This window comes from Manacus vitellinus, unplaced genomic scaffold, assembly GCF_001715985.3.
Source record: "Manacus vitellinus isolate BGI_N305 unplaced genomic scaffold, ASM171598v3 scaffold_8_pilon, whole genome shotgun sequence".
NCBI classification, from domain to species: domain Eukaryota; kingdom Metazoa; phylum Chordata; class Aves; order Passeriformes; family Pipridae; genus Manacus; species Manacus vitellinus.
The window spans coordinates 17,718,618-17,738,656 of record NW_021940864.1 but is presented as its reverse complement, the minus strand read 5'-3'; the positions used below and the strand labels follow the sequence as shown (position 1 = coordinate 17,738,656).

The 20,039-nt window shown below is 40.1% G+C and overlaps 1 protein-coding gene across 2 annotated transcripts in view; it reads left to right on the top strand.

Moving 5' to 3' along the window:
* The first annotated feature begins 66 nt into the window (after positions 1 to 66).
* GLP1R (glucagon like peptide 1 receptor) overlaps positions 67 to 20,039 on the top strand; it is an 86,572-nt gene continuing 66,599 nt past the window's right edge. Inside the window, exon 1 of one of the 2 annotated variants that reach the window (XM_018085365.2) lies at positions 67 to 99. Coding sequence is in view for 1 of the 2 variants with exons in the window: in XM_018085363.2 (XP_017940852.1) it covers positions 4,364 to 4,402 (39 nt within the window). In the remaining variant the exon portion in view is untranslated. Of the gene's footprint in view, positions 100 to 4,289; positions 4,403 to 20,039 lie in introns of those variants that run through there. The other variant, XM_018085363.2, reaches the window with a different exon arrangement.

The following is a 20,039-nucleotide window of genomic DNA, read 5'->3' as shown; positions in this document are numbered from 1 at the left end:
CGGGGAATCGGGGATGGGAGGGAGGCGAGTTTGGGTTTAAGGCGAACGGAGTGAGAAAAGAAGAGGAGATGCTGCTGCTGCGAGGGCATTGCCCTCGAGGTAACGCTCCCCCCGTTACCGACAGGAAATAACACGCGTGTCTGTTTTGTCGAACAAATGTAGTGCCGTGGGAAAATCAGAGCAGGGTCGTGGCGGGCGATTGTAGGGTCGGCTGTGACACAGCGCGAGGCTGGGAAAACAAAATGTAATCTGTGTGAAGAGCAAGGGTTGGCGATGGGGAAGAGGGAGAGAATGAAGGAAGGGGTGATGAACGGAGAAAGCTGACTGCGATTTGGTGGATTGGGGACAGAAAAAAACAAGAGGCTGGTGGGGACGGATGGAGGTTACAGCGTTGGAGGTGGCAGCAGGAGGCTACTGCTATAGGGAGAACAAGGACAGGCTCGAAGTGGAGGTTGTGGGCTCCAGAGGTGAAGGAAAGGACAGTGTAACCAAATGTACTGCCTATGCGGTTCCTTTTCAGTTGCTAAAAGTTTTTGAGGTTACAGATTTACACAGAACAGCACTAAGGATCTGTTTAATACCCAACTAGATCTAAGTCTGTAGGATTGTCTTATGTATTGACTTCTGGGTTGTTTGTTTTTGGTTTTTTTTTTTTGGTGGGTTTGTTTTCCTTGCTATCTACTTCAGGCCCTTAAAGGAGCAACAGGCACAATTTGCATGAGAGAAGATTCTAGTTAGGGAAATCTCTTCATCATGAAGATGATAAGACTGAAATGGGAGCCCAGAGAGGCCCAGAGAGACTCCACCTGGGGAGGTGTTTGGTATTTGACAGGATAAGGCACTGAGCAACCTGAGCTTGTACCACAGAGTAAACTAATGGTAGGGATAGCAGTGGTAGAGAATCGAAGTGAAGTACCTTTTCTAGCAAAGAGGTCTCCTTTAGCTGGATGCAGAACTGGGGGCAGGTGAGAAGAAAGAGTCTTCTCTGCCCTCAACACTATGACTTCAATCATGCAATAAAATGTGTACTTTTATAGCCTTTTCTGACACTAGAGGGTCTTATCTGACAACTTCTCTAGAGTAGTGGTGCTTGTTGTATTCTGAGAAACTGTACGAAGTACTCTGCTCAATCCTAACTGTACGAAAGCACGAGATCTTGGCTATCCAGATTCTTTGTTCTAATTCCACTTAGAATAGTGTTAGAGGTAATATTTAAGGTAAACTGAAACCCAGTACTGGGTAGTAAAATCTTGGTTAAAAAACAGTCAGTTGCGAGGTCTTCTGGTTTAAATACACAAGACAGATGTGAGAGGAAGGTAGAATAATTTAATACAGAGTTGGGGGAAGAAGTATTTTATCGGTGCTGTGACTGCTGTTTTACTTTGGCCTTCCCTATCTCTCCCATCAACTCCTCAAAAAAGTGAGAAAGGGAAGAAGAGTAAGCTGAGAATGTTTGTAGAAGGAAGAAAAATTTAAGTCCAGAGTTTTTATCTGAGCTTGTGCTGCTTACATGCCATCATCTTAAATGCAGGGTGACTGGAAATTCCTTAATAAGTGTCTAGATCTTCCTTACAGCATTAAGGATAATAAAATGACTGAGAGCTGGTAGCACATGGCTGCACTGCAGAATCTTACTACTAATGACAAGCCTGTGTCCTTTACCTGCTTGGCCTTGAAGAGCGATGCCCTGATGCTGAGAGAGCTGACACACAGCTGGCCACTGGTTCCCTACCATCCACTTCTCTATTGGATTTGGATTTTGCATCCCGGTTGTCTGTGTAGTACTTAATGCTCAAAGGTTTGATAAGATAATCTTGAAGAAAGTAGTTTAAATGTCAGTGAAGAGCAGAAAGGAGCTGTGCCACAATTCTTAGCTGGGGGTTCTGTTCTTCAGACTACCCTGGTGCTTCTGTTCCAGAGCCTAAATGTGAGTAATACAGGCACCTGAGTGGAAGTGCAGATGAATTCAGTGGAAAGGTTACACATCTTTTGATCTCCTCACCTCTTATTTCTGAAGTGCTCTGGTATGGGAATAGAAGAGCACTCGCGTCAATATCAACATTAATTAGAGTGTAAGGGTATGTGGATGTTACAAATAGAAAAGTGACGTGGAAGCTAGTGACTCCTTTCAGAAGCAAGGATGGGGAGTTGAACTACATCTTTATTAATAGGATAAACCCCCTTCATACTTAGGTTGGCTGGAAGTTCGGAGTTACTCCTTTTCTTTCCCAGAAGCTTGCATAAAGCTGTTGCCTGCTCTCGGCAAATCAAAATATGCCAGACCAGTCTCAGCAGCATGTACTGACAGAGGTATAGAAAGTAGTGGAGGAAAGGGTTAACAGACAAGGTCTGACACTGGGCTACCTTGTCTAAGTAATTATTCAAGGATACTTGGCTGGTTTCTAGGTAATGGGCTTCTTTCCCAGGAGTATGGCCAGATTCTTAAAAACTTAATATTTGTAGGCTACTTAAATTCATGACTATATTAGTATGGTGTAAAACTTAAATTAGATGATTGTCCTATTAAGTAATTCAATACAGATTAAATTACTATCCCAAATGACTAAAACCTTTATGTATTCATAAAACAATGTGTGTGTGTGGGTTGTTGTTTGCTTTTACCTTTTTTTTTTTTTTTTTTTTAGAAACAACTGTAATTTTATAAAGCTAGTGACTGTGTTTGCTACAAAGACAGATGGCCTAACATAGCAAATCTGGTTATACAAGCTAAAAAGGAGATACTTACTTGTTATATCCCAAACATAACTACATTGGGGAGGACCAGAGATGGCATATGACATTTTAGGCTTAAGGAGCCTAGGACAAGAGCATGTAGTGACAGGACAAGGGGATTGGTTCCAAACCGAAAGAGGATAGGATATTAGGGAAATGTGAGTGTGGTGAGGCACTGGGACAGGTTGCTCAGAGAAGCTGTGGATGCCCCATCCCTGGCAGTGTTCAAAACCAGATTGGATGGAGCTCGGAGCAACCTGGTGTAGTGTGTGGCATCCCTGCCCATGGCAGAGAGTTTGGAATTAAATCATCTTTAAGGTCTCTTCCAACCCAGGCCAAAGGAATGGACTGTATTTCACCCAGCAAAATTACTTGGCCCTTGGCATTGTTTTAAAGCTCTGATATCTTTTCCAGGAAAGTTTAAGTTCATGAAGCAGCTCTTAAATTCTGCCACCTTCCCCATAATTCTCTTGCCATTACTGCATCAGCACCACTCCACATGCACCATCCTGCCTCCTGCCCAGACTAGGCAGCAATCTGAAAGAGTTTGGACAAAAGTATTTGAGGTAGAGTGCAGGTAGATGCATCTGGGCACGGAAGGACATGTTTCATGGCTGTACAAGTGCATGTAGCTGTCTTCTGTGAGAAGAAAACTTGTATTCTCAAAGTGATGGAAGTGATAGAGCTTTGCAAAACTAAAACTCCTGCCCTCCAAAAGTTGTAGCTCTATAGCTGGGATAAAGTTTAGTGAAACTGGGCCTGATATACAAAGCATAAACAGTTGTCTGCTGGCTGTCAAACAGATTTTTAAAGGTATTGTATCATATCCTGTTTCTGTTAGTCTGTCAGACTAAATAGGGCTTTAATTTGCTGCATTGATTGATTGCCAGTTACTTGAGAGGACACACCAGGAGGAGCTGTTATCTCTGAAATCACAGGGCCTTCGCTAGTTTATAACTTGGAAAAGTCCTTTTCAAAACTGATTGTTTCCTTCTGTGATGCTGTAGGGAAATGAAAGCTGTTATGTTTTTGTTTGGCTTCTTTCAATAAAGGCTTTTGTGTTTCTTTCTCTGTGGTAAACCAGTGTAGGTACTGCCGCCAAGGCTGACTGCTGACGTTTCCTTGGTGCAGTACATCAGTTCTATTAGTTTGTGTCTTAACAAAAGTAAGTGTACACAATTGCAGGGATGTCTCTGTTTCTGGAAAAAAAGTTGTCAGCTCAATAGATAAGAGACCTTTTATTTAAACTCTACAATATTTTTTTCTTGTGAGCCTGAATTAAAATATCAGACAGGAACTCCTTTAAATAAATAAATCTTCCTAACCTAGCTACCAAAAAAAAAAAAAAGACCAAGTTTATTGCTTCTATCCAATGCTTCCCATTAGAAGAGGAATAGGGAAAACAGTAGCAAGGGTTCTCTAGCTTGTCAAATGGAAGGTAACCCCTTCAAATGTCATAGTTTTATATGCAGCAACTTATAACAGGTGAAGAAAGTTTGCTGTTGGTGGCTGAATACTGCTCTTTGATGCCTCTTTTTTTTCAGTGTTGGAGACTGGTATTTATAAATTTCAACCACACTGACCTGTGATCGCTGCACTGCGGTGATCCTTTGGGGTGAATGTTTGTGAAATGCATGTTGATCTTCGTAGGCAGGAGGAGAATCTCCAGGTAAAGTTGCAGCATCATCATAATCTGTGGTTTGTAAGCACAGAAATGGAAACCCCACCTCTTCCACTGCTGGAGGAAAGTAGATGACTGTACTCTTAACTGCTATGGATATGGATCCATGCAAGGAAGAACTCCCTGCAGTTTTACTGGAACTTCAGTAAGCCTGCCAGTGTTTCTGGGGTACAGTGTGGCACATCTTTGTGGAGAATGAGTGGATTTGCACCAGTTGTCTTCCTCTTAATCTTTATGGTCTTACTGTCTTAAAAAGACAAGCAACTCCCGCTGCCCTCTGATGCTTGTGAATGAATTAGTACAGTGATAACATAAACAACTCTTTCACAAATGCTTACATGAAACCTTGTGAACAGCCCCCGCAGGGGGTTCAAGTATGTCTTCTTAAATACTGCAGTTATGTATAGAAAAGACATGGGCGTAATTTAATCGAATGAACAATCAAAAAAATGGTAACTGGGTAGGGGAAATTGTAGTTTATACATGTGGAAAAGAATAGTTCCTTCAGTTGGTCATTTTACTGACTACATTTTATTGCTGTTTCACCATAATTGATTGTTAATGGATTGCTGCCTTATTGCAGTCTGGTATTGACTGCTATTTTTCTTGAAATTGATTGCATTTCATTGTTAGTTCACCCTCTCGCCATCTTTTTCCTCAATTGTTTTATGCTGGCATTTCCAATTACCGTATTTTTGTCTTATGCTCGTCTGTCCCTTGAGCTCATCTACATTCACCTGTTGTGATCTTGCCTTGTCCTGCTTGCTCACATGCCCTGCTAGTCTTCCAGTGCCTTCTTTGCCTTCAGGACAATTTTTGAAACTTGCATTCTAGTCTTGAAGTGTGGTTTTAGCTGTTGTTTGTTGCTGCCCTTTCCGTTGCTCTGTTGCTGCTCTTATGTGTTCTCTGCTGCACTGTGGGAGAAGTTTAGGAAAGCAAACCTGCTTTCTCATTGTCCTTCTTATATTGTAGTGCCCAAAACTGCACATAATATTTAAGATGAGGCTGCCCCAGTGAAGAATAGAACCGGACAATCTCCTCCCTTGACTGACTGGCAATGCTTTGCCTGATGCCCCCCAGGACACTGTTGGCCCTCCTGGCTGCCAGGGCACTGCTGACTCATATTCAGCTTGCCATTGACCAGGATCCCCAAGTCCCTTTCTGCTCCATAGTTAACAGCCCTCACTGCTCATGGTGTTGGCCAACATCTCCTGGATGCAATTCATCCTTATGTATTATTTCATTATGAAAACTGAAATTTTTGTTTGTTTGTTTAAAGCATATTCTAATTGTTTCATTGCAGCTCAACGTTTTTGCAACTGAGTGTCAAAGAGTTTTTCATTTGACCAGACTGAGTCAAATTTCGGACGTCTCATGTCTTTTATCAACTTTTATCAATCTTTCTTGACATCTGAAAGAGCCCTGAGTGTAATTGGACTGCATGACAATATAGAGTGCAATTGGGGAATATAAAATACAGATGACAAGTAGGTGACTTGTCAACTGCAGCAAGGGGGACCCAGTCCTCTAAGAACGTCTTAGAGCAAATAAATCAGAGGATTACCTTGATAGGTGTCAAGACCTGTGACCACCTTAAAAAAAAACAAACCAAAAAAACCAAAACAAAACCAGAAACCCACCCTAAAACAGAACTGAACTTCAAAAGCATTCTAGAACATTTTTTTTTCTTTGATGTTTCCTGTCACTGTATAGGGCATTAGGAGGATAGTAGGTGAGGGGATATGGTATGTCCTTGCAATTGCAGGGATCTTACGACCAAGTCTTTAGTTTTTTTTCAAGATGAGATAGTCAGCTTTTAATGGAGAGAAGAAAGGGTGAAGGGTTTGTGCTGAATTACATGGGGAGACTGTTTCTAACCTAGATTCAAGGCCATGTATGCAGAATGCATACAAGAAAGCATTTGATGTCTGTGTTAGCAGGAGCCTTGGTGGATGTGGCTAAATCTTGTATCTGTGCTGCCATTCATCTCTGAAGCCCTATCTCTGGGAAAGGGTTGCAGTCATTAGACTAACCTTCCTCTTGACTTTTGACTAGCACCCTTCTGTGATATTTGGCTCTTTCTTAGCTTTTTGTTGAGTGGAAGATAAATCCTAGGTACAGTGTGCCATGTGTGTTGTCAGCAACACAGCAGATTTATTTTTTTTTGCCCCCTCCTGTAAAAGAGTCTAACTCTGAACTTTGGCAGATAAAGCAATTGCAGAAAACTTGCTCCCTTTGGGTGGTGTTTCTGGTCTAGTTTTCTCCTTCTGCAGCTGCCTGGAAGAAATTCTGAAGTATGGAGTTAATGTCACTATTATGCTGCAGTGTGAAAAAGTAGTAATTACTGCCTTGTGAGCCTTCTGGGAGAGACTGACATGGCTGATATCTGCAGGCTTCTATCTTAAGATTAATTTCCTGATATGCACAGACTCCTGGCTATGCAGTAGACTCTTCATAGGTTTTCTTCAAGATGGAAATTGATAACTTTGTTTGCTCCTTTGACATGTCTAGAGTGTTGTACAAAGGCTACTGAAGAGTTGCTGTAATTCATTTTGATATGCGGAAAGGGTTGGGTGTAGAGAAGCATTGCCAAATATCAGATGTCTTTATGCCTGATTGGAGGGGGAAACCAGGAAACTCAAAAATCTTGGTTTATAGGTTAGAGAATGCTGTATTTAAGTACTACTTTATGAAATTACTAATTTACTCATCCCAGTGTGACCTTTGTGTTGTTCAGACTGAGTAAGCACCTTGAAAGCTAGAATAGAGTGTCAGAGCAAAGTACCTGTCAAGTTTGCAAAATACAGAAACCTGTTGCCTTTATGGCTGGCTGTGACTTCTCTACAGACTGATCATTGTGCTGATATGTTCTGTACATAGAAATCCGAATTTCGTGCCTTTCAAAGAGGATGAGAGACTAGGCATCAGTGCTTGAATTTTTCCCTCTCTCTCAGTATGTGAAAAGTGTGGGGGAAACCCCAACATCTAGGAAGGTAACAGCTTGCCTCATGTGCCCTAGTATCACTAGAGTTACTACTGCTGTTTTGGAAGGAACCGGACCCTGTAAAAACACCTACACTTTCACCTAAGTCACCTCTAAACGTTTTGTGGATATTGGGTTACAAATAAGATTTACAACTGTGTATCGCTGGATCAATGATGCTCAGTTAGGTCAATCTGCATCTGCCTTCTTCGATCCCATTCCTGCCAAATAAAAATGTTCTGCTGTAAAAAGCTAGTCATGCAGAATGAATGAAGCTTTTAGTTTTTATTCCTTGAAATGGGAAAATTAAACATGTAGTATTTAATCTAAATTATTTGAAATAGCAATTGGTCTTTGCTTTTGTCAGATGCTGTGATGCCCTGTAATATACTGCTCTTTCCGTTACTGTTTCTTAATGAAGACAAATTCATTAAGTGCCATTTGAAATGCATCACTGTAAGAATAACAAAAAGATACCACTCCTTTTAAACTTGGTGGCACTGCAGGCAGAGTACGCTCTGGAAAAAAAGACAAGACATTATGTTCTGTTTACAATGACGCTGTGTAGTTATGAATTGCACATCAAGTAAATTAAGATGTGTTTGTAGTGGACCTCTTTCAAAAAGCCCTGAATTCTTAATATGTATGTTTATTATGTTTATATATTAACATGTCCCTTTCTCTAAAGGAAACACAGAGCATCACAGAGATGGCACAGATGGCTTTCAGATATAAAGATGGTGACAAATATCCTGTTTGAACAGTATTTCAGAAAACTAAGTTCCAACACATTTATTGTTGTGATAGATGTGCTTTAAGTCTCCATCTTGGCAATTCTGTTTATTAGTTGAATTGAGCTAAAAGATGACACTGGAAACTTCAAAAACCTGCATTCAGTTGCACTCAGCTTTGCTCTCTATGGGCATCAAAGGAGCAGCAATTTTATCTTTTAACTAACTTAGTTAAAGGATAAACTTGCATTAGAAGATATCTTTAGAATAATTATTCTATAACTATTTAGAATAATTATTCTGTAACTATTCAGTGTGCTCTGTATTTGTTCATTGCTCTTTGGGGATTAAGACACCTGGTGGTAATGAATGAGGCTATTAAAGCTTTGTAGAATAAAACTGATTTTATTACTAATGAGATGTAATGATAAAGGAATGCCAGTTTAATAGTTTGAACTCTTAACTTAATGGCCTTGCTGCAGGAAACAAAGCTGGAGTTGAAAGCTGCATCCTCCCCCCTTGTTTTTATGTTTAAATAATATTGGTGTCTCAGGGCTGGAACCACAGAATGGCTGAGGTTGGAAGGAACCTCTTGACGTAAACTGGTTCAACCTTCTTGCTCAAGCAGGGCCTCCTAGTTATTTACTCATGTATTTCCTAATCTGTTTGGCTTCTTGCTTCTTAGAGTAAATGAGTGTTGGGACATCCTCTAATGGTTGAAGGAAGCTTTCATCTTGCTGCTCACTCCTGCCTTCTTTTGCCCTCTGCCACTGTTCATCTTTCTTAATTAACTATAAACTGAATTTGCATGTAGTATTTCACCAATCAAAGCTTTTTTCAAGGTGTAAAGGTCCAATAAATCTCCATACAGTAGACTTACAATCAGCTGATTGGACTCAAATAGGCCTTTACATGATCACACCAGCAATTAAACATTGTGAGTAGGGAAATGGGCAAATAATCTCTTCCCCTACATATAATTCTAGAGGAAGCTGTTACAGTTGCAGACTGTTAATTTTCTGTAAAAGAAGCCTTGAGTTAGTGCAGCTTTGATTACTTCTTCTTGGTTTTAGCAAAAGGGTGTAAAATGTGAACAGCATTCTCTTCTTTGGATCTTTATGATGATCTTCCAGGATGCTTTTTCCTTTCCTAGAAGGAAGATAGCAAGGGGCTTGGGTTTTTTTTGTCATTGCTGGTTTGTTTTGAGGGGTGTGTATGGTGTATTGTGGGGAAACTCTTTCAAAACCTGTTCAGGATAAAATGTTTCTTGTTTTCAACAGAAAACAGTAATTTCTGTGGCAGGATGGGTGGGAAGTGCCTGCTTTCAGCTACAGAAAGCAGTTAGGGCCCTCTTTGAGGCTGGGGCTCTGACTTCTTTACACAGGAAAAAAGAGAAGGTGGGTAACAAGCTGTCTACCTTGTTGGTATAGTAGTCATGGTTAGTCTGAGCAGTCAAGAGAGATGTGCCATCCAAGACAATGGCTGTTGGTGGCGAGGAATCTGGCCAAACTGTAACTTGTGGCTCACTCATAAGCTGTTGTTTGTTAGAGGTTTGTGGGTTTTTTTTGGCTTATATGGTGCCTGCACTTGCAGACAAAGGCTTTCTTCCAGAAATAGCAAATGGAATAGTCAGGTGAGAAAAGAAACAGACTGGTGGGAAATCTTGCGGCTGATAGATGATGAAAAATGTCCAGGTTTGGGCTTAGGGGGGTTGTTTGCTTTTTTCCTTTGACTATCTGACACAGAAATATTTAAACTTGCAGACTTTTAATATATTATTCTCTTCATTTTGGAGAGATTGAGTCAGGTGAGTAACATTCCTGTGGGTTTATGTTTTAATTTTTGAATAGGGAAATGGTTTACTATATTGTCCTCTGTTTTGCATAGAAAGTAGGAGCTGTTGTCACTCTTGCTTTTAATAATAAAATAGGATGGCCACATGTGCATGTTGCTGTAATCCATTGAGTAAAAAGACCCCTTCCAAATACCTATTATGGGGAAGGACTGGTAGTGCTTTTTTCTATGTGCACTTAATTCACCAAATCTGTGTGCTTGCATACTAATGTGATGGGTGCCTTGGAAATACCTAATAGCTAAAGAAAGTAGTTTATAAGTATGAAAGTGGAGTATGAATTGCTTTTTATATTGAGCTGGGGTTGAAGGACTGTCTGAAAATGTTCTTAGTTCCTGTATAATTGATTGCTGGGGGAGGAGGGGCTAGAGCTGCACGGTAGACATCTTCATTGAGACTATTTGTACTGTTAAGCAGTATATTCTTTAGAACCAGTCACTTCATAACAAACTAAGCTGTTGATGCTACACATCCTATTTAGGGAACTTTTAGTCTGTAATATTGGGAGAATGAAGCTAATGTAAACATCATTTATAGTTCATGAGGTTAACTTTCTACTTGCTCAAGCTTTCACTGATTAGTTTCCTTCATATCTGTCTTTTGTATTGCCCCTTACATGTAGAGTTCTGAGGTTCAGCAGCTTGTTTCACAGCCTGGCTTTAATCATTGCTGGGTGGTGTCCCCTGTTTTCTTTGAAAATACTCAACAGTTTTTCTTCAACCAAAAGATTTACAGTCTTCTTTAATCTTGGCTTTGCCATTCAATCTGACTGCTCGGCATAATGCTTAAGTAAAGGTTTAAAGAAGATTCACATGCTCAAGTAATTAATGAATATGCCTGTACTTAAAGAAGGGGAAGGAGAGAGAGCCTTTACTGACTGATCAAGGAGAAAGTGAATTTCCAGTTAGTGTGCTAGAAAGAACTTGTATAAAAATCTTGAATTCCAAATACTTTCTCTTGTCCCCAAATTACATCTGAGATGCTGATCTTTATGTTGATGCTGCTTTATGGTCTCTGGAGCTTTTTGGTTTGTTTTTAATTTATAGCTGTTCTCCCCTCTTTCGCCTAGTTTTGTCATGCTGGAAATATTTGGAGCAAAATCAGATTCTGGTAAAAACTAGATTTATTACATTGTTCAAAGTATCTGTATCCTGCTCAATGGACAGCTGTGATCAGCACAGAAGAAAAGTATTTTGTGAAAGACAACATGGACAGCAGACTATGTCATTGGGAAAGGAGAAGATAGTTTCATAGCAAATTTGTAACAAGCTTGGAACGCTGTCAAGTACAAGATGACAAGCAGCAGACGTGGAAACGTTCAACTTCCACTACCATTGTGATCTAACTCCTTTGCGCTTATTTTGCAATGCTTATCTTTTATTTAGTTTTATGATCCAAACTGGAAAAGAAACTATTTGAACAGTAGGGAATGGAAAGTGTCAGCTTACTTTGGTTTTGACTAAATCGTTTTCTCTTTAACCTTCTTTTCCCTCTCATCTGTCTCTTCCTCCACCCTGGCGCCTTCTTAAGTTTTTGACTATTTCTGGTCCAAGTAATCTGACAAGAGAGATGTTCTGTGGGTTAGTGTCCTTTCCATTAAAAGTTGTGGTAGAAACAAAGCAGACAAGCTGTCCTGTCTGCTGTGTGTTTGTGCGGTTGCCCAAGCTGCTCGTCTAATGGGCTTCTCCAGGGAGCATGTCCCAGCTCTGGCCAGTGTTGTCTTCCTGTCCTCCATGTAGTGAGTTACTGCCTTTTTTGGTTGTGTTGTTTCCTCCCTTGAATTCCATGAAGTGGACGCTTCTGAACAACTCCAGTTAAGACCAAGATTTTTAGGATTTTTATTTCCCCTCCCCCTCCCCAAAAAAGCCCAACATTTGTTTATATAGTGATCAGCCTAGAGAGATTCTGGACTCAGCTGGAGTCTCATGAAGTTGTAGTGATGAGCATTTGAATTTTTTTTTGTTTTGAAAAGCTATTGAAAATGTCCTTTTTTTTCTATTTTCCTGCTCCTTTTTTAAACACTGTGTAGCTAAATGAGCCTTCATTTTGGAGATAGGAATTGTAAAGGATGTAACTTAAAGAATTTGTGACTTGCTCATTTTAATAGTTGGAGACTGATGAATAAAGGATTTTGTGGAAGATTTGCATGCACAAACACTTACTCGCTGAATCTAAATAAATTTTGGTTGCCGTAAAGGAGGAGGGTGCATCTTACAGTGACCTCAACAGAAGCTGTTCCTGCAAGTTGTTGGAACATAGAATTTTTCGTGTACCTGCCATTTCTAGCCTGGTTTTGGCTATGGACTTTAAGAATATGATCAGAATTGACCTTTCCTTTCTTTTCCACTTAGTACGTTTAATTCTACGTGGATAATAACAATATTTTGCTCACTTGGTAAAATCTTAACTGCAGCATATTCTGTGGTGTTTATGTACCATGTCAATCTTAAAGGTCTGTCTGATCTCCTAACTAGTCCTTCATATGGTTTTAAAATTTGTGATTTTATTACTTAATGATGAAGAATAACTTGGTTTATTTTGTGGTTTAGTTTTTATTTTATCTTTTTTGTTATTATTTTTAAGGAGTATTGATGATTGCTTTCAGCCTGTTGAGAGCTAAGTGAAAGCGTAATAAGTTGTGGAGAGAGAAGCTGTGTAGTGAGTTTCTTTTAAAATGTGCTCTTCTAACTAAAGTGCAAGAGCATCTCAACAGCTTTGGAGATATTAATCTTAGATTGAGATTTGCTGCGTTTCTGCAAGATATAATGTAAAAATAAATTTGAGTATTATATGTGCGTGTATGTGTAAGAAAGGCGGATAAGACAGCTGAGAAATGTGGGCAGTAATTAAAGTCAGAAAGTGAATAGAGACTATTATTGTTTTATACTGTGGATCCTCTGAAGGTCCTGTGCTTTGAGTCATATTTTCCTTGACTCCACATGCACTCTCTAAGGGGGGGAGAAGAAGACAATAAGAGAGGAAAAAGGCAATGAGACATGTAATGATTATTTTCTATGTGCTTTGGAAGGGGAGTGGGGAGTGTATATGCACACATGCATGTGTGACTGGGGTAATGTTTGAGCAGAAATTTCACATACAGTGGCTTATTTACCTATTTTAAACCTCAATGTTTCAGTGAACTTTCTGCCCTCAAAATCTACACTGAAAAAGAAAAAAAAAAAGACTTCAGGCATAAGAGGGACTGTTGTCTGTAATATAACAGTGTGCTACTTTTGGTGGCTGTGAGGAACAGACTTACTTTTTTGGGCAAGGTAGTCAGGCGTGAAAGCTTTTACCAATCTCTAGAAGCAGATGTGATCTACAGCCCTGATACTGCAGAATTTCATCTACAGAATTTGGCTTGTTTACCCAATTCATTCCTCCTAATTGAAAAAGCAGGAAAAAAATGTAAGTTACCATCTTCAGCTGTAAAACTGAAAGAGTGAAAATTACGTGAAAAGAAAATATTATCATATAAAAGCAAAAATACTTGTAACTCTGAGGTGATAGTGATGCTGATAGTGTCCCCAGTACTTCCAGCTGTGTAGTTGTCTTCTGTAATAACTTAAACCATTCTTGTAAGAAATTGAAGGGCTGGCTAAAATAACTCCCGCAATTATATATAACAAAAAGGTAAGGAAGCTGATGGCAACAAGTACAAACCAACCATTTAAAAAATACTAATGAAGGTTAAAGTATCTGACAAGTCTGTGGCTCTGGGCCAAGGACAACTGGCTCCTTTGTCAGAAACCAATTCATTCATGATGGTGGTGGGGTGGAGGAGCCTGGACTCTCCTTTGCTGCTGTTCAGTACCATGCTAACACTCTGCTCTAGAGCTCTGCAATCTATGAAAAATTCAATTTGTGTTTGCTTTCACTAGTTACTATTAGCTGTTTAATCTGAGACTCATCCAACAGTGTTGTGAAAAAACTGAAAAATTATCTAACTTCATAAATATTAACCAACTTGTTATCTAAGGAAAATTCAGTCAGGCATAATGTAATTATGTAATTTCTATCTTATTAATTAAAACTATTGTGCCATACTTTGTGTTTTGCGAGGTTGTTGCTTTTAAGGAAAGTTATTTGCTTGGGAATTTCAACTCAGACCAGTAATAAGTGGAGAATTCAATAGTGAGGGTGATCAACCACAGTAGCAGCTTACCTAAGGTTGCAGTGGATTCTCCATCACTTGGATTCTTCAAGTTCAAGATTAGAACTGTTTCTGAATGGTATCTTCTGGTTAAACTAGTGTGTGTGAGAGATGGGGCAGTTGCTGTGAGGTTCTAGAAGGCGCTAGGGGGGAAATCGATGGCTTTGTTATCAAGGTCACTATGGTTGCAAAAGGTGAAAAATCACGACCTGCACAGTGGGAGCGCAGATGAGGAAAACTTAAAGGCTATTTCTCCAGTTGCTGAAGTCCTCAAATCTTTGCTTCTTTGAGTAATACGTTCAACTCCTAGCTTAACATTTTTATACAGGTAGTTCATTTTATATGCTATGAGGACTTTACTTCAGGCTCCTCTTACTTCTAATGTGGTGGATAATTAAGATTATTCTTATACCTTGCTGTGAACTGTGCTGCATTTGTCTCTGCTTCACAGCAACTCTTATTCTCTCAAACATTTTTTTTCCCATTTAATTTTTCTTTGGAGAGTTTGGTTGTCTGCCCTACAGTGTTGATGTTATGAGTGCTTATGGTGGCATAAGGAGAAGAGGGGAGTGAAATGTGGGGGAGAAAAATCACCTTTCTCTAGGGACAGATAAACCACTGCTTTCAACAGTAGTGCTGGTTTATGCTGCTTTAAATGCAAATAGTTACATTGTAAGATGACTCAGTGCTCCAGAAGATGAACATCCTAAAGATGAACTAAGATGTAAAACATAAGTCCTTTGCAGAGCAGGTTAACTCTGCAGATTTTTCCTCTGAAAAGGGAACATGTCAAGACTCTGCTACTTAAGTTCCTGTGTTTTTTCTCTAACATCTTCTCTGTGAATCTATTCTGTTCCTACAAGTGTTGCTTGATTTAAAGTAAATGTCAGAAAGGGAAATATGTAGCTGTGAAACTACTAACATGGAATGAGTTTAATTCCTTTAAGTGACCTATCCATTCTCAGCTTTATTACTGCATGGTCACTGCTTCCTTCAGTACTTTTTAAATTGGAGCTGAGGGAGGGGAAGCTTTGTGCACAACTTGACTTTCCTCAAAATGAATAATTTAGGGACTTGACTGGAGAAGCAGCTCTCTCTTCCATGTTTCCATTTGTCTAGCCTAGGCAGCTTACTTGAAGCTCTCTGCATGTTTTTCTTTGCTTGGCTTATGAAGTTTTCTCCCTTGGGCTTTATCCTCTTTCTTGCTTTCTGAAAACCAGTGTACTTGCTTCCTGAACAGCAATCTTGCTCTTGCTCAGTTTCCCCTTTCTTTTGAAGGTGCCACTAAGGAAGAGTGGGGAAAAGTGGAAGTCCCCTCAGCTTTAACATCAACACAATCACATTTCAATTCTGTAGCTTAAACCACAAACCGCTTTAGCTACAAATACCTCTGTGAGAGTATGGAAAGGAAAGAAGGGCTGAGGAGGAGGCAGGCTGATTTCTGTGGAGAATTATGACTGTCTTTCAGACTGGCTGTTGCCATAGCAGACCTGCAGGGCTGAAGGCTGTGCTACCTGACTGAAGTAAAGAAGTAGGATCCAGTCCTGGAGCTGGTATGGATTCTGAATGAAGAAAATAAACAGATTTTCCACATAGTGGAAAATGATGTTGTGAGATTCCAGTGATGAAGATCAAAGCCTGCTAAAAGTGGCCTGAGGATGGGGTAGGGATAAACTTTTGGAAAAGTAGAAGTTAAATCTTGCATTTGAGTTCCTCTCTTTTGCTACTATTTGGGGGTAGAAGCATGGTAGCATGTGGGATTGCCTTGCAGAACTAATGCAGATCCTTTGTTACTGATTCAACTTCTGCAGTCAGTGCCAGGATCTCTGGGCACAAGGGGGACTAACTATTTGAATATTATGTATGCAAAGTTAATGCAGCAGAAGTAAGAATGTAAAGGTATGGGGAGAACAGTGAGCTGCTGTGAACATGATCCTGAAATGGGTTGGAAGTTGCTCACTCATTTTATTTCTTACCTAATTAAAATACTTGGAGAGAGAATTGGGGAAAATTACTAGTTTGTGTGTTTGAGAGACTTGCAGAGTGGAATGTCTGATAAAATGGCCCAATATTGACTACAGAAAGAAAGGATTGAGGATTGTTTTTTATTAAAACTCTTACGCTACAAAATCTCTAAGCTCAAGGAAATGGTATACTAAAGCAAGGTCTCAGGATTAAGCATACAGAAGGATTTTTAATTTTACTACTGTCTGATCTACACATGCTAGTGTTGTGTACTAATTATTATCATCTCTTTGAGGAACTAGAAGACAGAAAACTCCCAGAGTCTGCATGGTTTTGGTCATCCATTTGCTTGCTGTCACACTTGGTGTCTCATATTTTCACTCTGCTGCGTTTCTGAAATGTAGGAACTATGGCCATCTTCTTGAAAGAGGCATTGGAGTAGATTAATTCAGATTTGAAGAAAAAACTGATCTGATTCTTTTAGTGATAGTGTGGTTCATAAGTTGCTTTGCAATCCTAGAGTAAGCGAAGTCTGTGATTCAACTTGACTTGCCTCTATGTCCGTAGTCGGCTTCTCTGGCTGAGAAGGACTGCATTTGTGTGTCCAGCAACTAAATGGCTTCTGCTTGATTGTAATTTTAAATATTGTAGAAGATGATGATGACTGTCCTCAGAAAATGAGAAATCAGAAAATTTAGGTTTCAGTTTTGAGCTGATTTATTTCTGCCTTCAAGAAAGCTGATTTGGCCTCTGCAAATAAAAGCTAATGTAGAACTGTGCAGAAGTGAAAGCAAACACTGTAGTGCATTCATATCTGCTGTTGACTCTTGTGCCATCACTTCTGGGTAAAGATGATCATGCAGCCTTAGCTACCAAGACCTCACAAATACAGCAGGCTGTTGTCAAGTTTAGATGATACTTTAAAGAACCTTTCTGCTGAGAGGCTTTCAGGAGCATAGCCAAAAAAACAAACAAACAAAAAACCCCCAAACCAAACAACAACAAAAAAACCCCACCAGGGAGCTAACTCTTCTGTTTTAAAAGAAGGAAAAGGACAGGAAGGACATAAGTGGTGGGATGGTGGTGGGAATACAAGTTCCATGTTTGGGTAGCCTCTGGAGGTGGTAATGTCATCTGACCCACTCTGCCTGAGAACACAGCTCTGAGGATGCTGCTACTGATTGTGGTGCCAGATTTTTTTTCTTCTAGCTTGTACCCTCTGATTTTGATGTCAAGAAACTGCAAGATCTTTTCCCAAAACTTTGGATAGAATAATATGATCATTCAATGTAAGTTTAACTTCAGGCATGCTGATTTTTGTCCTTTTTTGTCAACCTGTGTTACCTTGGTGTTTCACATGATCAGACTGCAGTCCCTGGATAGCATCTTGATATACCATTTTCATTTGTCTTACTACTTTTTTTTGTTCATTTAAATGTTTCTCCATGTAAGACTGTAGTCTTTATGCAACATTGTTCCTGTCTTGGTTTTGACAAATCAAGTGGAATATAACACTTGGCAGGCTTCTGGGTTGAATGCTGGAAAGTATAAGATTATATGCAGGCTGTAAAACACCACACTGCATCCGACCACGTAAATGTGAACTCTACTATATATATGATACGATACTGCAAGGATATTGTTTTAGAGGTTCTGTCCTGTCATTGTGTAATGCCGAGGTGTACCTCTGCATGTACCTCCAAATTCTTTTATTTAGGATTTGGAAGGCAAACAGATGATGTCTGGAGAATGAGCTTCGCTGGCGGAACTTCTCTTGTATGCTCTGTTCTCAAATGTGTCGTAATTGTTGATGGAAACACTGGCAGTTTGCAAAGGTGCTACATAGAACTGCCTTGGCAGGGACAAGGCAATATGGCAGATAATGGGACAGTGGACCTTGAGCTGCTGAGGGAGTTAATTTGCATTTGTTAAAACCAAAATAAACTACTGCCCTCAACTAGAACTGCAAAAGCAATACAGATTTGATTGCATTCTTCCCTAGCAATCTCGAAACGATAGTAGATGCAGAACCCATGAAATTGTATACTGAAGTTTTGGGGTTTGTGTGTGATGGTGTTTTTTAAATAGCTTTGTGGTGATTGCTTTTCTATCAAATAAATTTTTTAACTGGAGAACTAAGTTTGTTTACAAATTAAAGTGTAAATGGGAGTGCATTCAAGGTTTGTGAAGGTTAATGTATGTGATTTATTTGTTCGTTTTTTTCTTGTTGTTGAGCTTATTGCAGGGATTGCAGTGATGGGGTAACAAACTGGTTAAGTTGCTACAGGATTTGTGAGCTCTCTGCACCTTGCATTACAGCTCTTTAAGAAGAACAACTGTTAAATAGTCATTTCAGAAGCTGGGGGGAGCTTAACTCCCTTGGGTTGTTTTGGTATGGAAAGTGAAAAGATTTAGAGTTTTTTCTGCCTAGTGAAAATACAGGTTGTTTACAATGAAATGTTGCTCATTCAGTCCCTCAGGTTGTGGTGAAGATTACTTTTTGATTTTTTTTTTTGTGAAAAAAATTTTTTTTTTAACTTGGAAACTTGAATGTTGCAATTCCATGGCTCTGTGGAACTGCCGGCTCAGTCTGCCCCTCTGCTCAGCCAACTCTGGGACTGGACAATTGCTGGCTGGTGCAGAGAAACCAGTCAGTTATAAGCATAAAATAAAGATCCTTTTAAATGTGCTTGGCTCAGTATGTCCTCAAGAACCAGCTTGACTAATTGCATTTTAAACCTCAGAAAGAGGAGCCAGAAGTCCAGCTTTGACAGATGTTCTTTGCTTTGTTTTGCTTCAGCAGCTCAGAGATGATGATAAGTCAGTTGCCCAAATGTAGGCATCTAGTGCTGCTCAAAACTTCTCAGTATTCAAGACCCTATATGGGACCAATGGGTATGATGCAGGATCTAGGGGAATCCTTCACCTCTCTGTAGCTGTGGCAGGAGACAAAACACAGAATTTGTCTGTGCTGAGGGGAAGTGTAGGTACCTGTGATTAGGCATCTGAATTCCACCCTCAATCTCCTTTGCTTTTTCAGCCCTATAGATCCCTCACTGCTCCTCTACTCCATTTGGTAGTACATGATTACAATGTCCCATGGGTCTGTACTGGGACCAAGTACTCTTAAATATCTTTATTAATAGACATAGACAGCGGGATTGAATGCACCCTTGGCAAACCCTTGCAAGTTTGCAGGTGATGCTAAGCTGAGTGGTACAGTTGATTCAGTGGAGGGGAGGAGTGCCACCCAGAGGAACCTCAACAGGCTTGAGAAGTGAGCCCGTGTGAACTTCGTGAAGTACGATGGGATTGAGTGCAAGGTCTGACACCTGAATCAGGGGAATCATCAGTATCAGTACAGGCTGGGTGAAGAATAGATCAGGAGCAGCCTTGCAGATAAGGACTTAGGGGTTCTAGTGGATGGAAGACTGGATATGAGCTGACAGTGTGCACTTGCAGCCCAGAAACCAACCGTATCCTGGGCTGCATTAAAGGCAGAATGGTCAGCAGGTTGAGCGAGGTGATTCTGCCCCCTACTCTGTTCTCATGAGAGCCCACCATCCAGCTCTGGGGCCCGCAGTACAAGGAAGAAATGAACCTGTTAGACTGGGTCTGGAAGAGCGCTGTGAAAGTAACCTGAGAGCTGGATGACCTCTCCTGCAAAGAAAGGCTGAGAGCACTCAGATGCAGTTCAGCCTAGAGGAGAGAAGGCTCTGGAGAGACCTTATTGTGACCCTTCAGTAACTGAAGGAGACATAAGAAAGGTGGAGAGAGACTTTTTACCAGGCCTCGTAGTGTAATAGAACAAGGGGTAATGGCTTTAAACTTAAGGAAGGCAGAATTATATTAGATAGAAGGAAGAAACTATTTGGTATGAGAATTAGTATGGCAGTGGTGAGCCATACTAAGGTGAGTGAGGTTGCTCAGAGTAGTTGCAG